Source organism: Hyla sarda, chromosome 3 (assembly GCF_029499605.1).
Source record: "Hyla sarda isolate aHylSar1 chromosome 3, aHylSar1.hap1, whole genome shotgun sequence".
Lineage (NCBI taxonomy): Eukaryota > Metazoa > Chordata > Amphibia > Anura > Hylidae > Hyla > Hyla sarda.
In genome coordinates, this window is record NC_079191.1 from 398,260,215 (window position 1) to 398,280,384 (window position 20,170).

At 47.0% G+C, this 20,170-nt stretch overlaps 1 protein-coding gene across 1 annotated transcript in view; it reads right to left on the reverse strand.

Annotated features, from left to right (window-relative positions):
* Nucleotides 1-19,904, reverse strand: part of GTF2A1L (general transcription factor IIA subunit 1 like) — a 68,820-nt gene extending 48,916 nt beyond the window's left edge. Inside the window, exons 1-2 of the mRNA XM_056568065.1 lie at nt 19,686-19,904; nt 3,581-3,682 (exon numbers count right to left, since the gene is read on the reverse strand). Coding sequence (XP_056424040.1) covers nt 3,581-3,682; nt 19,686-19,715 — 132 coding nt within the window. The 5' untranslated portion in view covers nt 19,716-19,904. The remainder of the gene's footprint in view (nt 1-3,580; nt 3,683-19,685) is intronic.
* Nucleotides 19,905-20,170: the final 266 nt, after the last annotated feature.

Genomic DNA, 20,170 nt, shown 5'->3' on the forward strand with positions numbered 1-20,170 from the left:
CCAGGCCCCAAATCATCAGTGCCACCAGGCCCCAAATCATCAGTGCCACCAGGCCCCAAATCATCAGTGCCACCAGGCCCCCTAACTCTAAAGCATTGTTTCTCAATCTGCAACTCTCCAGATGTTGCTAACCTACAATTCCTATCATGCCCTGCCAGCAGGACATGATGTGAGTTTTAGTTTTGCACCAGCTGGAGAGCCATAGATTGGCCACTTCAATCACTGACCCTAAATGAACTGTCATTGCTAATCGCACCTGCCGACGCTCAACCATTCAATTGTATCGGCTTCCAAATGAACAGATACCATTGAATAGAGGGACTGGTCTGCAGATCCAGTATGTGGTGAGGGGGGCCTGTGGGTTCTCTACGGGCCCCAGTCACGATTACCACCCCTACTAAGCTGATCGGTAACATTTTATCAGCATGTGAATACCAGCGGCATACAAGGAATAGCATTCTTTTGGAAGGCTAAACAGCGCTGAAAGAAAAAGGTCTCCCCGCTGTTCCTGTCTGCTCCAGCCCTAGCACAGAGAGAAATAAGTTTGCATGCAGTTATTTATTTAGTCATGACTGAAGGAGATTTATAGCTGTGGTTTTGGCTTGCACGGGCTTCACCATGAATTACTATTTCATTTCTCATTTTACCTGAGAAAATTGTTTTTGTTTGTTTATCAAGACATATTGGAAGCTCTGTCGGCATTGTTTTCCAATATACTGTACACCTCCAGCTTTATCCACTTGCAGTGAATTAAAGAACAAAAAAAAAGTCTCAGACACAGACATTGATGGCCTATCCTCAGGACACAGGCACCCTGTCGATCAGCTGTTCATCACCCCGCACTACACAAGCTGGAAGCCCTGCGCTAGTAGTCATTGTATAGCGGTGGCACTGAGTAACTACAGCTTAACTCCCATTCACTTTAACGGGAGCTGAGCTGCAGTAACGCAGTGCCACCACTAAATGCAGGGTTGACGGCCTGATTCAACGTGTAGCGCGGGGTGCCAACTGATTGACTAAGTTTCCGAGAAGGGGGTGGACACCTGGATAGGATAGGCCTGTGTTTCCCAACCATGGTTCCCTAGGACACCACACTCTGTATAGCATGGAAGAGGCTTACCGGTAAAATAAAATTTTGCAAGCTATTATTGCTAAAAGAAAGTTAATGGGGTATTCAAGGTTCTTTGTTTTTTTTTATCTGACTATGTTTCGGGGGCTTTGAAGGGGTACTCAGTAGTGATCGACTGATTATCGCTATGGCCGATATTATCAGCCGATAATCACGAATTTGGGCATTATCGGTATCTGCAATTACCTTGCCGATAAGCCGATAATGCCCCCCGCACCGCCACCAGATGTGGAGTGGACCCCGGGAACAGGTAATTATAAAACCGGGGATGGGGGAGGCAATGGGGCTGGTGCGGTGGCGGCAGTGCGGCGGGGGGGAGCGGTGGCGGTGATAGGTCTCAGGACCCCCGGACAGGCAGGGGGAGAGGAGCGGGTGGCGGCGGCGGCCTATGGCACCGCAAAAGCCACTGTAGTGCAATGATTTAAACTCCCGCCGCTGGGGACCCCCGCAATCTTGCATTTGGCACCCACCTCTTTGAGCTGCATGCCGCGCTGCCAGCTCACAAACTGCCGGGTGCCGACCACAGGGCCAGAGTATCGTGACGTCATGACTCTGACCCCGTGTGACGTTACGCCCCACCCCCACTATGCAAGTCTATGTGAGGAGGTGTGACTTTCATACATCTTATCCCCTATCCTTTGGATAGGGGATAAGATGTCTTAGGGCCGGAGTACTCCTTTAAAGTTAGGGTAGTTCGTAATACAGTGCCTGTGTGTGACAGTGATCTCGCTATTCTTATGCGATTTTCACACCAATATTTATTTTTAAAAGCATACAAAATTACTCAGGTTTTCCCAGGTTGCACTGCAGACGACACATTACATCACTAGTCAGGTGTGCTAAGGGAGCTTGTCCTGCTTCAATAGGTGGAACGACCGTTGGGTGGGAGAGATCATTCTGCAACCAATTGTATTTTTGCAACAGCTGGAGGCACCCTGGTTAGATAACACTGGTCTTTTGAATGGAATGCAGCTCATTTATGTTTCACTGGGTGGGGTGGCTGATGTGTGGGAGTGAGGAAAGTGACCTCACACTTATAAACAAGGAACTATGGGATTTGTAGTTTGAGAGAACAAACTCCAACAGGAAATACCCAGTTCACAAAAAGATAGACACAGCATTATGGTAATCTCACAACATAGCCATTTAGCTCCAAGACAAGCACAGACCCTTCCTAAGCATGTCTGTGACAGGTATGTAATAAAATCACCTTAAGGTGGATAACCCCTTTGAAGGGGTACTTTGGAGGGAAACATTTTTTTTTTACAGATTTGTAAATAACTGTAATTATAAAATCTTTAGTCTTCCAGTACTTAGCTGCTGAATGCTCCAGAGGAAGTTATGTAGTTCTTTCTAGTCTGACCACAGTGATCTCTGCTGTCACCTCTGTGTCATGGAACTGTCCAGAGCAGCAGCAAATCCTTATAGTGAATCTCTACTGTTCTGGACAGTTCCTGACACAGACAGAGGTGGCAGCAGAGAGCACTGTGGTCATACTGGAATGAACAAAACAACTTCCTCTGGTGAATACAGCAGCTGATAAGTACTGGAAAGCTAAAGATTTTTAAATACCATATTTATCGACGTATAACACGCACTTTTTATGCTAAAATTTTTAGCCTAAAGTCTATGTGCGTGTTATACGCCGATACACCCCCAGGAAAGGCAGGGGGAGAGAGGCCGTCGCTGCCCGCTTCTTTCACCCTGCCTTTTCTGGGGTCTAGAGCCCTGCTGCTGGCCCTTCTCTCCCCCTGGCTATCGGCGCCGCTGCCCATTCTGTCCCCCTGACTATCGGTGACGGCGCCGATAGCCAGGGGGAGAGAATGGGCTCCGACAGCCAGGGGGAGAGAAGGCGCCGCTGACGTCATGCGCCGCGCCGTGCAGCGCATAGCAACGACGCAGGGGACGCACGCCGGAGACCTGAAGCAGCGCGGACCCGACCCCGGCAACAGGTAATTATGCCACTCGGGATGGGGGGAGGCAATGGGTGCCGCTGCCCCTTCTCTCCCCCTGGCTGTCGACGCCGCTTCTCTCCCCCTGGCCAGGGGGAGAGAAGGGCCGGCAGCAGGGCTCTAGACCCCAGGAAAGGCAGGGGGAGAGAAACTCTCCCCCTGCCTTTCCTGGGGGTGTATCGGGGTAAACACGCGCACACACGCACCCTCATTTTACCATGGATATTTGGGTAAAAAACTTTTTTTTACCCAAATATCCTTGGTAAAATGAGGGTGCGTGTTATAGGCCGGTGCGTGGTATACCCCGATAAATACGGTAGAAATAATTTACAAATCTGTATAACTATCTGCCACCAGTTTATCTGAAAAAAAAAAATGTTCCCCCTTCCGGAGTACCCCTATAAATGACTAAGGTAACAGGTTCGATTCACAGCTTTACATCGTACACTATGCATATACTATCGTAAAAGACTATCAAGAAAACACACAAGGTACTTACTTTTTTTAGGTCTTTAAGAACTTGCTCTTCTACACCTTCTTCTGCAAAAAGTTCTGCCACTCCTTCAATGACATCTTCAATAATGGACTTGTAAAGTTTGGGCTAAATAATTACAAAAACATCAGTTCTTCAGATATACGCACCATTTACAGAACTACGAGCAGGATAAATAACAGTTGACAATTCTGTATACAGTGATGCCTTTTTTTCTTTAAGGTTTAGATTTTTATTTATTTAAAATAAATATATATATTTTTTTTATTGCAGGGTGCAATAGTAGATCTGACACGGCAAGTACCGAGGCCTTGGGAAAGCAGCTGATCTGCTTCCCATGACTGCAAGAATAGTGGGCAAAACATCTGTAATTTAATTAGTTTATTTAAATAAAACAAAAAAACAGCAATAAAAAAAACAGTATTTGTGTTACGTCTTTATTTTATTTTTTAACCCCTTAAAAACACCCCCGTTTTAAAGTCCTTAAGGACTGAGTGCGTATGGATACGCCTATGGGAATTCCGGTCCCCGACACTCGCCAGGCGGAGTTGGAGTTCCAACTACAACTCCCAGCATGCCCTTTGGTAGTCTGTGCATGCTGGGGGGCGTAGTTTTGCAACAGCTGGAGGCACACTGCTACAACTCCCAGCATGCCCTTCGACTGTCAATGCATGCTGATTGTTCCAGTTGTTACCTCAGTGTTTTGCAACCAGTGTGCCTCCAGCTGTTGCAAAACTACAACTCCCAGCATGCACTGAGAGACTGTACACGCTGGGAGTTCTAGTTTTGCAACAGCTGGAGGCACACTGATTGCGAAACACTGTGCTAAGTAACAAACTCTGTTTCGCAACCAATGTGCCTCCAGCTATTGCATAACTACAACTCCCAGCATGTATGGTCTGTTGTAGTTTTGCAACAGCGTGAGGTTTGCCCCCCCCCCCCCCCCATATGAACGCACAGGGTACTTTCACATGGACGGGTCTACAGCGAGTTCTGCTGCAAGTTTGAGATGCGGCAAATTTTCCGCCGCAGCTCAAACTCCCAGCGAGAAACTCATTATAAACCTCCGCCTGTGTGAATGTACCCTAAAAACACTACACTAACACATAATAAAGGGTAAAACACTACATATACACATACCCCTACACAGTCCCCCCCCCCCCCCCCAATAATAATAAAATAAAAAACTTATTGTACGGCAGTGTTTCCAAAAACGGAGCCTCCAGCTGTTGAAAAACAACAACTCACAGTATTGACGGACAGCCACTGACTGTCAAGGCATGCTGGGAGTTTTGCAACAGCTGGAGACACCCTGTTTGGGAAACACTGCCGTAGGGTATTTTTGTGGTGGATTCAAATCCCCAATTTAGTTTTACATTTATAATTACCCGAAAGGTGTTGTTGGGTTTTTTCACCATGAACAGTGTGGAATAAAATCCCTGACAACCCTGACCTGATAGTACCTGTACTAGAACCCCTTTTTTCATTAACAGAAGAACTTCTTGTTGTAATGAGATTTGACCTATTGACCCTACAGGATTTTTGGTTTTGATAAAGCGAGTGGGAGGGAGGCTGCAAAATTCCCAGCGCAGACCATTCTGAATGATGTCCAGAACCTGGGAACTGCCTGCTATTTTTTTCCATGCTGGAAAGTAATTCTGCAGTCTGCCAACCACCCGCAGGACCCAGTCATTGAGATCCTGTTTTTTTTTTGAGGTTTGGGGCTGGTTGAACATGAGGCCACTATTCTTTTTGGAGAATTTCCAGCGCCCTGACTGACCTCCAATTCTCCCTCTGGAACGAAAGGACTGGTTACGTTTGCCAAAGTCAAAGGGAAACCCTTTCTTCCTGTCATTTGCTTTCTCAAGTATATCAGAAAGAACAGACCCAAACAAATGCTCTCCTCCACAGGGGATGGCACATCATTTATTTTTTGAGGACACTTCACCTGACCAATGTTTTAACCATAATGCCCTCCTAGCAGAATTTGACAGTGCTCCAACACGGAAAGATAACTTTAGCGCATCTGAGGTGGAGTCAGCTAAGAAGGCTACCCCCTTACGGATAGTTGAGATGGAGGCCAAGAGCTGTTCCCTTGGTACCTTATTTTGTATGTTAGAGGTTAACTGATCTAACCAAACTAAAACGGATCTGGCTACAGAGGTCCCTGCCACGTTAGGTTTCAAGGCTGCCCCTGATGCTTCCCATGTTCTTTTAAGAAACATTTCCATTCTTTTATCCATTGGATCCTTAAGGGTCCCAAGGTCTTCAAATGGAAGAGATCCCTTCCTAGAGATTTTAGAAATAGACACATCAATTTTTGGTGGGTGATCCCAAGTTTTTGTCAGCAAATTGATATTTTCTTTTTAAAACCTTAGGCAAAAAAGACTTTGTCAGGGTTCTCCCATTCTTTATGGATAACTTTTGAAATGGTGAATTATACTCACCGATAATTCCTTTTCTGGAAGTCTCCACGACAGCACCCATGAGATTATCTCCTCCTCCTGATTGGGACAGGAAAAAACACTGAGAGGTTAAATTCCCCACCCCTTCCTGTCCACACCAGTGTATTTATAAAGAACACCGAAGGAAAGGAAAAAAGTGCACCAAAAAACACTATAATAAAAAAAAACAAAGGGTGGGATGTATGGGTGCTGTCGTGGAGACTTCCAGAAAAGGAATTATCGGTGAGTATAATTCACCATTTCACCACATGTCTCCACAACAGCACCCATGAGAAATACCAAAGAATTTATTAGGGAGGGACTACAGCACTGAGAACTTTACGTCCAAAGGCCATAGCCTCAGAAGACAAGATGAGAACTCTATAATGTCTGGAAAAAGTATGAAGGTTTTTCCAAGTGGCAGCTTTGCAAATCTGTTCTACAGAAGCTCCGACTCTCTGCCCATGATGAGGAAATTGCTCTAGTAGAATGGGCCTTCAAATTGTATAGGAAGGGCTTTACCTCTGGCCACATAAGCCTCTGAATCCATCTGGCTATAGAACTCCTAGAGGCTTTCTTGCCTCTGTTAGGGCCAGCAAACTGAATAAACAGATTGGCCCTCATTTACTTAGAAAAATCGGGTTGTAAGTCTATCTTGCTTTCTTACCCGACTGCTTTTTTCCCCTGGTATTTATTATTATGTTGCATCCTGTTTGTCGCACGTGGGTTTTGTTGGTTTTGTTTTCCAACTCCTCTGAGTTGTCGGGAAAAAATCCACAACAATTCAACAAATTCGGGTTGTAAACCTTTATAAATACGTGGGAAAGCTCAGAAATGTTGGGTTACGCCCCTTTTTCGGGTTTGGGAGAATCCACATCGGGTCCGTCGGGAAAAAATTTCGCATCATGACGCAGACTGGTGCACGATGTCTGCGACATGTCGCAGACAAAGATGCGCCAAAAAAACCTGACAAAACAAGTCGGGTTTAGAATAGTAAATGAGGGCCATTGTCATCCTTCCTCCACTGACTAGTTCTTTCAATGTAGATGAGGACAGCTCTTCGAACATCCAAAAGACTATATGATTTTTCTAAGTCATTTTTGGGATCTGAACAGAAGGATGGAACCACAATATCCTGTTATCTATGAAAGGTAGAGACAACTTTAAGGAGGAAGTTAGGATCAAGCTTAAAAATGATTGTCATCCAAAATTCTGATAAGGCTCTCAGATAGAAAGAGCCTCAATTTCACCTACTCTCCTAGCTGTAGTGATGGTGATTAAAAACAGTTTTGAGAGTCAAAAAAGGTTTCAGAAATAGAATCCAGAGGCTCAAAGGGATCCAAAGGAATAGCCGCTAGAAATGTATTTAAATTCCACTGGGGACAGGTATTTAAAGTCTTAGGCCTGAGTCTGCTGGACGCTTTAATAAATCTAGAAATCCACATGTTATCAGCCAATTTTACATGATAGAGAGCACAGAGCAGAAACCTGTACTTTGAGGGTACTAGGAGAAAGACCTAAATCAAATCCCTGCTGAAGGAACTCTAGAATTTTAGGAATCACCGGAGTGTTGATAGAAAAAAGAATCCCCAAACCAATAGATACATTTCTTCCAGGTTTTAGCATAGATTCTAGAGGTAGTATCTTTACGGCTAGATAGAAGGGTATTTACTACCTTTTCAGAGAAACCTTCCTTCAGCAGAATGGACTTTTCAATATCCATGCTGTCAAGCTGAGGTTTTTGATCGGACAATGAAAGGATTGTCCCTGGGACAGTAGATCCTTTTGAGGAGGAAGGCAGATGGGATCCTCTACAGCTAGAGTCTTTAACCCCTTAAGGACGCAGGATGTAAATGTACGTCCTGGTGCGGTGGTACTTAACGCACCAGGACGTACATTTACGTCCTAAGCATAACCGCGGGCATCGGAGCGATGCCCGTGTCATGCGCGGCTGATCCCGGCTGCTAATCGCAGCCAGGGACCTGCCGGCAACGGCCGACGCCCGCGATCTCGCGGGCGTCCGCCATTAACCCCTCAGGTGCCGGGATCTGCGGTAGTGCGCGATTTGAATGAATGATCGGATCGCCCGCAGCGCTGCTGCGGGGATCCGATCATTCATAACGCCGCACGGAGGTCCCCTCTCCTTCCTCCGTGCGGCTCCCGGCGTCTCCTGCTCTGGTCTGTGATCGAGCAGACCAGAGCAGGAGATGACCGATAATACTGATCTGTTCTATGTCCTATACATAGAACAGATCAGTATTAGCAATCATGGTATTGCTATGAATAGTCCCCTATGGGGACTATTCAAATGTAAAAAAAAAGTAAAAAAATGTAAAAGTAAAAGTAAAAAAAAAGTGAAAAATCCCCTCCCCCAATAAAAAAGTAAAACGTCCGTTTTTTCCTATTTTACCCCCAAAAAGCGCAAAAAATTTTTTTTATAGACATATTTGGTATCGCCGCGTGCGTAAATGTCCGAACTATTAAAATAAAATATTAATGATCCCGTACGGTTAACGGCGTGAACGAAAAAAAAAAAAAAAAAAGTCCCAAATTCCTTCTTTTTTAATACATTTTATTAAAAAAAAATTATAAAAAATGTATTAAACGTTTTTTATATGCAAATGTGGTATCAAAAAAAAAGTACAGATCATGGCGCAAAAAATGAGCCCTCATACCGCCGCTTATACGGAAAAATAAAAAAATTTATAGGTCATCAAAATAAAGGGATTATAAACGTACTAATTTGGTTAAAAAGTTTGTGATTTTTTTTAAGCGCAACAATAATATAAAAGTATGTAATAATGGGTATCATTTTAATCGTATTGACCCTCAGAATAAAGAACACACATCATTTTTACCATAAATTGTACGGCGTGAAAACTAAACCTTCCAAAATTAGCAAAATTGCGTTTTTCGTTTTAATTTCCCCACAAAAATAGTGTTTTTTGGTTGCGCCATACATTTTATGATATAATGAGTTATGTCATTACAAAGGACAACTGGTCACGCAAAAAACAAGCCCTCATACTAGTCTGTGGATGAAAATATAAAAGAGTTATGATTTTTAGAAGGCGAGGAGGAAAAAATGAAAACGTAAAAATTAAATTGTCTGAGTCCTTAAGGCCAAAATGGGCTGAGTCCTTAAGGGGTTAATAGAGAGAACCAGCTCCTCTTTGGCCAGTATGGAGGTACTAGGATTGGAATGCAATGATAGTTCATTAGCTTCTGAAGGACCCGAGATATATTAGTGGCAGGGGAGGAAATGCGTATCCCATACTGAATGTCCAATCCTGATCTAATGCATCTACTGCTCGCGGAGAGTCCCTTGGATTTAGGGAATAGAATAGATCCACCTTGTGATTTCTCCTGGTTGCAAACAGATCTATTTGAGGAACCCCCCCCCCCCCCCCCATCTCTCTGTAATCATCCTGAATGCCCACGGAGCTAAGGACCATTCCCCTGGGTCTAATATGTGTCTGCTCAGGAAGTCCGCCTCCAAGTTCCAGGCCCCTTTGAGATGGACTGCAGAGATAGAAAGCACCTTGTTTTCTGCCCAAGAAAATATTTGATGCAAGATTGACTGGAGAGCTGTGTACCTTGGACCTCCCTGACGCTTTATAAAGGCCACTGCAGTCATGTTGTCCGAGTAAATGAGACTATGACGATTTTTGCAGATCTCCTCCAACACTTGGAGTGTCATCCATATTGCCAGTAGCTCTCTGAAATTGGAAGATTTTCTTGCTGTCTTTGGATCCCCCTTTCCTTGGACTACTCGAGTCTCTGAGTGAGCACCCCATCCCCCTGCACTGGAATCCTTTGTTATGAGTAACTGGTTTGTCTGAAACCAACTTACTCCCTTCCAAATTTTCCTTGAACCTCCACCATCTTAGATGGGTTTTTACTTGAGTGGGAATTATCACTCTTCTGTCTAAAGATTTCTGAGACTGGTCCCAAATGGTTAGTATCCACTTTTGTAGAGGCCTGGAGTGAAACTGAGCCCGAGCTACTGATTGGATGCATGATGTCATATGACCCAGAGTGGACATTGCTGTCCTGATTGTTCAAGAATGGAGGCTTAGAAATCTGGAGACTAATGCCTGCAGTAATATCCTTTTGGAATCCAGAAGAAAAGAGGCCTGGATCCTTGAATCCAAAAGGGTACCTAGGAATTTTCCTCTGACTGGGAATAAGATCTGATTTGTCTAGATTTAGGATCCAACCCAACTTCTGGAGAACAAGAATTGTTCTCTGTAAAATAAGTTCCAGTTGAGGAACAGAGTCAGTCACTATCAGTATGTCGCCTAGATAAAGGATAATAGAATAGACTCCTTCCTGAGAAGGGCAACCACCTCTGCTAAGACCTTGAGAAAATTTGAGGCGCAGATGACAGGCAGAATGGGAGACAGACAAGCTGAAAGCGGCGGACCCTGGACCCCCACCGGATGGAAATCTCTAATATTTTTTGGAATTTTAATGGATGGGAATGAGGTAATATGCATCGCGAAGATCGATAGTCGCCATCACTGTCCCCTCCTTTATTAACTGAACTGCAGACTTCACAGTTTCAATCTTGAATTTTTTGTAAACCACAAAATTATTCAGGGGTCTTAGGTTTATAATTGTACGGAACTTCCCATTTGGTTTGGAAACCAAAAACAGGGAAGAATAATGACCTAGGCCCCTCTGAAGGAGAGGAACCTCCTGGATAGTAGTGACTCCCAAACTGGGGCAAAATGGGAAAGCATTGCCCCCACTGGCCTGGCATCATTGCTTAGGGTTGGAAGAGGACTGACCGGGGTTAGTAAAGATATATCTACCCCTACCTCCCTTCCTGTAAGACCAACGTCCTGTTTCCCTTTGCCCCCTCTGAAAGATTGGTCTGAAAAAAGACGAAAAGGAGACCTTTTAGGATGGACCTTATCTAAGGGCAATCCTTTTTTTATTGTCTGCTGCTTTTTCCAGAATAGAATCCAATTCTGGACCAAACAAAAATTTTCCATGGAAAGGAAGGAAGGGAGCAGAGTTTACTTTGAAGTCATGTCTCCCGATCAAGATTTTAACCACAGTACACGCCTAGTGGTATTGGACAAAACAGCAGTACAAGAAGCCAGTTTTACCGATTCTGCAGAGGCATCTGATAAAAAATTAGATGCCATCTTAAGCAGGGGTAAGGATTCCAAAATCTGGTCCTTAGGGATATCAGACTGGAGGTGGTATTCTAGCTGGTCTAACCAAACTCCTAAGTCCTGGCTACACAGGTAGAGGCTATACTAGGCGTTGACAGTGAGGAAGCAGCCTCCCAGGTCTTTTTAAGCAAACTCTCTGCCTTTCTATCCATTGGATCTTTAAGTTGTGTAGCAGCAGAGAGGTACGCTTTGCTTCCTTAGCAACCGGGATATCTACTAATGGTATCGTGTCCCAGGTAGTAGAGTTTGCGTCATCCAAGACCCCTAGGAATAAAAGCATTTTTTTCTGGCTTAGCCCATTCATCTTTAATAATTTTATGCAAATTTGTATGAACAAGGAAAAATACAGGGTTTCCTATCTCCTAGGCCTCAAAAAAGCTCATCCTGGATAGACTTAGTCTCCTGAACTTCCTCTCGGACGGACTTAATTAAGGATTCTATAACATCAGAATTAAAAAAAATTTCAAAGAGGAATCTTCCTCTTCATGAGGATTTTCCACTTCAGAATCTGAAAAAGACACAGTTTTAGTCTTTTTTACCACTGAGACATTATCCGAAGTAGCGGATGCCACAGAGGTAACAGGTGTAAAAGAGGCCAATGCAAAGTGTATCTCTGAATGAACCATGGAATTAATTTCTTAGGTTTTGATTTTTTTCAAAAAAAAAAACTGCAGAATCCTTGTCTCCCTGCAAATACAAGGAAGAGAAGGATAAAACACCATGCTATGCAGATAGGCCAGGGCGAACCCATAGGCCCTCAGTACTCACGGATCCTGGGATCACTGGAGGATCTGGAACTTTGCAGGTGAGCTCATGATGCAGCCTTGTATTACCCAATGCTGGAATCAGGTAGAGCAGCTTCCATCTGGGAGAGGGGCTTCCTATAGGTACAAAGCCGGTCTCCAGATTCAAATTCCCCACTCCAGCGCGGCCGGAAGTGACGACAGACGCCAGCATCCCGGCTGGAAGGAGATCTGCCGGGAGAAAATAAACTAAGAAGCGCTCGTGCGAGGTAAAGAACTCCTCGCTGAAGGCAGAGACCGTTGTAAGGAGACCGCACAGAGACCCGCACGCTACATGGTGCTCCCACAGCATTCCTCTGCCTCCAGGCTCCCGGAGCGGACCCACAGAGTGGACTGGACCAAAGGGGAGAAAAAGACAGGGGGTGTGCTATGCCCGCACTCAGAGTCTGCAAGGCACCAGTAAGGACCTTAAATTTTCTTTATGCAGGAGAGCAAAAACCCCCCTGCACCTCTCAGCTCCTTCCCTGACAGGGACAGGAAAAAAAACACTGGTGTGGAAGGGGTGGGGAATTTAACCGTTCAGTGTTTTTTCCTGTCCCAATCAGGAGGAGGAGATAATCTCATGGGTGCTGTCGTGGAGACGTGGGGGGAAATCATTTTGTGTATAGGGAACACCCTATATTTTTTAGAATCAAGACCCTCAAACATAATGTCTTGAATTGACCTTGGTACTCTGGGCTCTTCCATATTTAGAGCGGAACGAACTGCCTTCACCAATTGGTCAGTGTCCTCAGGGGAAAAAACGCTTTCCCTGAGGAGTCTTCCTCTGACTCTTCTCCTGAGTCCGACCCATCTGGCACAATAATACCCTCTTCATCAGAATCAGATTGATTTAAGACCACTGGAGCAGTAATAACAGTAGAGGCAGTGGGAAGAGGTGCAGAATCAGTAACCACAGGATTAGCAGCTGTCGTTAAACTCTGAATGGATGCCTGGATCTCACTTCTAATGAGATCCTGCATTTGTGCCAGAAGAGACGGAACTAAGGCTGGAACTTCTGAAGTGATCAGCCTATCAATACAGGACTGACATGAAGCCTTTCCATATTCAGGAGGTAATATTCCTCTACACGTTACATTCACAATTTTTTTGTCTTTTTGGAAGGTTTCCTAGGTGCATCATCACCGTGCTGAAAATAACCACAACTTAGTAAAAAAATACACTCACTCAGAAACTGCCGGTACCGAAGATGGCATCTTCGCAGATGAGTCAGAAGGAGTACGCCTCGGGTTATCACCGCTGGTACTCATGCTGGAACACAGGAAGAAAATCCCCCACTCAAATGCTGGACAGGTATGAATGGCTGGCCAGCTCACCACAGGAGGAAGAATTACAGAAAAGAAGCTCCTTTTAAATCTCCTGCCTCCAGAGCACCGGAGGCCCAGCGTGTGACGTCACATCCGCCCCCTTCTGACCTCCAGCTTCCTCTTGCATCGTCACTTGCGTGGCAGTGACGGTGCTAATCCCCACCCCCTATGCTTGCTGCAGCTATCCCCAGCCGTCCACGCGACCGTGCTCAGACGCCGGGATCCTCCGCCAGAGCCCGCCGCAACTAGCAACAGCAGACACAATTAAAAACTTGTGAGTTAATACCGGGTTCCGACAGAGGAGAGTGGGGGGAGGGAGGGAGATTTAAACCAGAGGAAAATCGGGAGCTCGGCTGGGATCCCTCATTAGGGATCATAAGGGATTCTTCACCACCTACACCGAGGGGCCCAGCATAAAGAAATCCCTCAGCCATTCCTAAAGACCCCTGAGACTGGGGCTTCTCCAGGCTTCCCATAGGGACAGGAAACCACTGAGGATGGAGATGAGTGGACTTCCTTTTATTCTCCAAGGTTTCCTGTCCCTAGGGGAGGAGTCCCTCTCTCAGGTGGTGCTGTCATGGCGATGGGAAAAGACCACATCCCAGAGACGCCCGGAATGAAGAGCGCTGAGATGGCCAGAAACCTGAGTTCCGCCCAGAAGGGAATTTCCCAAGAAGCAAGCAAAGAAAGGATTGCCCTAGGCCCCAACATGTTGAAGGGGAAAAGGGCTTCTTGAGGGACCAAGGCCCCAGACCGGCCGGTCCTTGAAAACACCTCCCCAGCCCAACAGACTGGCAGGGAGGGGCAGGAAGGAGCGCCCCCAAAAAAGCAGGGGGGAAACGAAGCTACCATAGAAGGGACCGACAAGACTGTCGAAAGAGAACGATCTTGCGGAGAAGTGGTCAGACCGAAAGGAAGAGCCACAATAGAAAAGGACCATCCGGAGCTGCAAAGCGGAGGTACCGCTGATGACCGGAACAATAAGATGTGGAGGCAGGCATCCTTGATGTCCACCGAGGAACGAAAATTCCCCATGAACCAGGGACGTCAACACCAAACGGAGAGACTCCATTCGGGATGGGAAAGCAGAAGGTGCTGGCTGAGATACTCGAGAGCCAAGATTGGGTGAACAGAAACGCCTTTCTTGGGGACCACAAAGAGGTTGGAATAAACCTCGAAAAAGTTCCCCTGAAGGAACCGGGACAATTACTCCCTGATTAAAAAAGGAGCTGGATCCTGAATTTGCGTGGTCCAGGCATCCCAGAAGAGTAAGAGGCGACCAACCACCCGAGAAAGGTCGGCGGGTGGGGGCGACCCTTCAGACAGAGGAAGGCTTACGGGTACCTGATGAGGCCGCAAAACGGCCAGAATGGATAGCCGACCTCCGGGAGGGACAGGTCCGGAAGGAGGGAGCCCTCTTCCCGTGAAGGTGCCCGGCTGGACCCTTTGTTGGTACCCTTTGGTGGCACCAAAAGGTCAGCAGAACCCGAAGGAGGACTTACGACGGAAAGCGGTACTGTGAGCCTTATCCGGAGGTAATAAAGAACTCTTTTCCACCCGTCGCCTCACTTCCTGAAGGCGGCATCCACATTCCAGGCTTTAAGCCACAAAGAGGGACAGTGGCTACCAGGTAGCTTGTGGCAAAGGCAGCACAGTGGCTGCGCATGGAAGCAGAACACAGAAAATCTCCAGCTGCGGAGCATCGGAGAGCTAGATTAAATAAATCCTCCAGAGGGATCTTGAAGACTACCCTGGTGGAGATGGGAGACCATACTAAAAGGACCCTTGACACCCAGGCCGAAGCAAAAGCAGGAAGATCCTGCTGTCTCAAAGGCAAAGTTTGCCAAAGTCTCCACCTTCATGTCTGCTGGATCCTTGAAGGCAGCCGCATCAGCGAACGGCCATGTAGGCGCCTTAGAGAGGCATGAGACCAGCAGATCCACAGTTGGAGAGGAGGTCCACCGAGCAATGAGGTCCTTGGCGAAGTGATACCGCGCTTGAACCTTCTTTTCCTGAAACTTCTTGTCAGGGTGCCAACAGGCGGATAAAAGCAGGGCGTAAAATTCAGTGTAAGAGCTGAAGGTCTTGGGTGCTGGTCGGGCACGAAAAAAGGAGACTTCTGGAGCCACGTCCGAAGTTCCTGGGTCCTTTAGATGGAAGGTGTCTCTTATGGCCGAAACCAATGAGTACACCACATCAGGCATCTGTGCGTTCCTTTGAGTCGGAGGCCGAATCAGAAACCTCATCCACAAGTTCTCCAGGTGAATGGGAACAAGGTGAGGCAGCCCTGGAAGAGGTCGGGCACGATGAGAGGAAACTTCTGGACAACTTCCGAAGTTCCTGGGTCCTTTAGCTGGAAGGTGTCTCTCATGACCGAAACTAATGAGTACAACACATCAGGCATATCCGTGCGGTCCTCTGAGTCGGAGGCCAAATCAGAAACCTCATCCACAAGTTCTCCGGGGGAATGGGAACAAGGTGAGGCAGCCCTGGAGGTTGGGCACGATGAAAGGAAACTTCTGGAGCCACGTCCGAAGTTCCTGGGTCCTCTAGATGGAAGGTGTCTCTTATGGCCGAAACCAATGAGTGCACCATGTCCGACATATCCGTGCGGTCCTCTTTTTGTCCGCTGGTGAACCAGAGTCCCAAGCGGAAACTTCATCCACAAGTTCTCCAGGTGAATGGGAACGTGTGAGGTGGCCCTGGAAGAGAGAGAGACTGACCTGGTACGTGGGTCTGGAGAGCCAGAGCGGCGACCATGGGAGTGTCCTCTAGGGGAGTGACACTTGCTACAAGCTGGAGTAACGGGGCGATGCCTGTGAGGGGAGCGCCCGTGCCTGCCGGGCCATTGTAGGGAGGACCTCTCCAAGGCAGTCACCACAGAACGGGAAACCTGAGCCAAGTCGGATATAGATTGGGAGAGGGAGGAAACCCAGGCTGGAGGGGCACCGGGTCTGGAAGAGCATCCGAGGGAAAAATAGCAGGGGGGTCAGTGGTGCTGGCAGAACAAGAGGGTTCAGTAGAACCAGACATTTTGGAGTTACAGCTTTACAAGTGTAATAAGTAACTTAGGGCTAGTTATCTGTTGGGAGAGAGGAACAGTTCTGGGCATGGACCACATCTCCCAATTCTGTCCCTAAGGCAGCAGTAGCATTTTTGCCCATTGAGAACTGCGGCTGATGAAGAAGAGGGGGCTGTGCTAAACACAAGGGCTCTGTGATTGGCCCTGCAATAACCCCCTATGCGCGCGCACAGCGCTGATTGGGGTGCAGTTCGCGCCCTTATGCAGGCTTCGGCGGCCCTGGGTGGGCGGAGCCAACTCACACTGGGCCGTCAAAGTAATATACAGCCCGGTCCCTAATGGCGCCCGCTCCTGGTCCCGAGCGCATATGCGAAGACACTGTCGGCAGCCGTGCTGCCAAAACGAAAGTAAGAACGGCGCCGAGCGCCCGCAATGAAAGATATGCAGTCCGGTCCCTAATGGTGCCCGCTCCCAGCCCCGAACGCATATGCGTCAGCGGGGGAAGGTAGGGAGCGGGCGAGATACTGTCGGCAGCTGCATTGCCAAAACGAAAGTAAGAACGATTGCCAAGAGCCCGTAAAGAAAGATATGCGCCGCGGCTGCCTCTTGCAGCAGCGGTAATACTGTGAAACACCACACACACACACACACACCAACACACACACATGATAAACTGAAACATACATGTGCCTGCTCAGCCCCAGATATAATAAAGAACCCCCAATAAAGGAAAGGAGGGAATTCCCTCCTGGCCAGCCCCAACAGTCCCCATATAGAAGAGTGGGCCAAAAACTCCAGATGTTGAAAGTCCTCCCTAAAGAAAACAAGGGGAAAATACTCACCTTAGTCAGAAGAACTTGCCTCATGAAGTCTTCCCAATGAAGTCTGCAGCCAGCTTTTGTCAAGTGCATCATGCCGGGCTACCATGTGCGAGCGAGGCGAGCAGGGAGGTAGGGGGACCCGGACCCATTAGGTACAACCCCAGGCGCTGACCATTGGCGAGAGGGGGTTAACAGTACATGAACGCGATGTCTGTGCCCCCTCAATCGCAATGGGGAAACAGTGAGCCGCAGTTCCTGAGTCCCCACGTGAAAACAGGAAAGAAAAAGGACTAATAAACTAACATGTCTCCTAATCCTAGGAAAATAAAAAATAGGAGACCTGGTCTGGGGAGAACTCCAGACCATGTTCACCTCCTTAAGACACTAAGCTAAAACTGATTACCTCAGGTGCCTGTGGGTGGGTATACCCTGCTGGGAGGAGCCGACATTTCTTGTTGCCATAGTGTCAAGCCTCCTAGTGACAGCAGCATACACCCATGGTCTGTGTCCCCCAATGGAGCCGATAGAGAAATAATGCTTTCCCTCTGACTCCTCTCCTGAAACCGACGTATCTGGCACAATAATACCCTCTTCTTCAGAGTCAGATTGAGTTAAAGGGGTTCTCCGGTGCTTAGACATCTTATCCCCTATCCAAAGGATAGGGGATAAGATGCCTGATCGTGGGAGTCCCGCCGCTGGGGACCCCCGTGATCTTGCATGCGGCACCCCGTTTGTTATCAGTCCCCGGAGCGTGTTCTCTCCGGGTCTGATTACCGGCAACCACAGGGCCGACGGCGTGTGTTGTCATGCCTCCGCCCCCGTGTGACATCACAGCTATCACGCCCCCTCCCGCATGCTTGCATTGAGGGATGGAGCGTGACGTCACACGCCGCCGGCCCTGTGGTCGCCGGTAATCAGACCAGGAGCGAACACGCTCCGGGGACTGATTACAAACTGGGTGCCGCGTGCAAGATCACGGGGGTCCCAAGGGGCGGGACTCCTTCGATCAGGCATCTTATCCCCTATACTTTGGATAGGGGATAAGATGTCTAAGCACCGGAGAACCCCTTTAAGGCCAGAGTAGAAGCAAATCCCCATAGCAAACTTCATCTACTCTGTGCAGTTCCCGAGACAAGCAGAGATGTCAGCAGAGAGCACTGTTGCCAAACAGTAAAAAACAACTCAACTTCAGCAGCTGATAATTATTGGAAGGATTTATATTTTTTAATAGAAGTAATTTACAAATCTGTTTACCTTTCTGGAGCCAGTTTATATATATATAAAAAATGTTTTTTCCTGGAATTCCCCTTTAACCTGTTAAGGACCCATGACGTACCGGTACGTCATGAGTCCGCTCCCATTCTATAACGCGGGGCCGTCATAGCGGGTCGGGCACGGCCCGGCCGGGACCCGTGGCTAATAGCGTGCGGCATTGATCGAGGTGCCGCGCGCTATTAACCCTTTAGATGCGGCGTTCAAAGTATCATTTTAATCGTATGGACGTTCAGAATAAAGAGAATGTGTAATTTTTACTGAAAAATGTACTGTGTAGAAACGGAAGCCCCCAAAAGTTACAAAATGGTGTTTTAAAAAAATGTTTTGCCTCACAATGATTTTTCCGTTTCGACATAGATTTTTGGGTAAAATGACTGACGTCATTACAAAGTTGAATTGGTGGAGAAAAAAATAAGCCATCATATGGATTTTTAGGTGCAAAATTGAAAGAGTTATGATTTTTTTTAAAGGTAAGGAGGAAAAAACGAAAATGCAAAAAAATGGAAAAACCCCGGGGTCTTAAGGGGTTAATGGCTAACTGTTGCTTAAAAAAACAAAACAAAAAAGCATGAAAATTATCCGTTTTTACACAGTCATAAATAACTGTCAAAAACTGTGTGTGAACATAGCCCAATACAATGTGATCTACCGTGACCTACTAGCCCATTGTTTGCCAACCAGGGTGCCTCCGGCGGTTGCAAAACTAAAACTCCCAGCATGCCCGGACAGCCAACGGCTGTCCGGGCATGCTGGGAGTTGTAGTTTTGCAACCACCGGAGGCACCCTGGTTGAAAATCAAAGAATGAACCCAAGGTCTCAGCTTTGTATGTGTGGAGCCAAATTGCTAGGAGCGCTCATACAAGCCAACGATCATCACCGATGAGGTCACCTGACTATACCGCATACGTATTCTACATGCACGGAGCGCAGTGTGGAATTAATATCCCTTTTATTCCCCATTCACAGGATAAAAAGGACACATAGGGGGAGATTTATCAAAACCTGTGCAAAGGAAAAGTTGCCCAGTTGCCCATAGCAACCAATCAGGTCACTTCTTTCATTTTGCAGAGGCCTTATTGAAAAGAAAGAAGTGCGCTGATTGGTTGCTATGGGCAACTGGGAACCATTTCCTTTGCACAGGTTTTGATAAATCTCCCTAATAGTCATTTAATAACCCAAATGACTGCAGTCGTATCCATTATTATAACATACTCAGGGTTAATATTTATTTTATACAGAAGAGCGTCCCTTACCACGGGGTTGGGGTTCCCGCAGTGTGCCATGGTTTCCGGTCACAGGTCCCTGCTGCAGTGAAACAAACACATCCAACAGCTCACCGCAGCAGCAGCAGCAGCAATCACATGATCATACTATTCACTTCCTGCTTCCTCCTATGTTCTGAACACTAGAGGGCGCACTGCAACACCAAAGAAAGATATAACTGATGCCCTGCCCGTTTAACTCTTCGGTTCCCTCCGATATGCGCCCTGGGGGGGGGGGGAGATATAGCAAAACTTATCCAAAGGAAAAGTTGCTGAGTTTCCCATAGCAACCAATCAGATCGCTTCTTTCATTTTTCAGAGGCCTTTTCAAAAATGAAAGAAGCATTAGGATCGGTTGCTATGGGCAACTGGACAACTTTTCCTCTGGACGGGTTTTGATCAATCTCCCCCTTGGTATCTATAGATGCCAGCGCATGCGCAATGGTTGTTTTGCCTCTCAATTGGTCTGGCTGCGT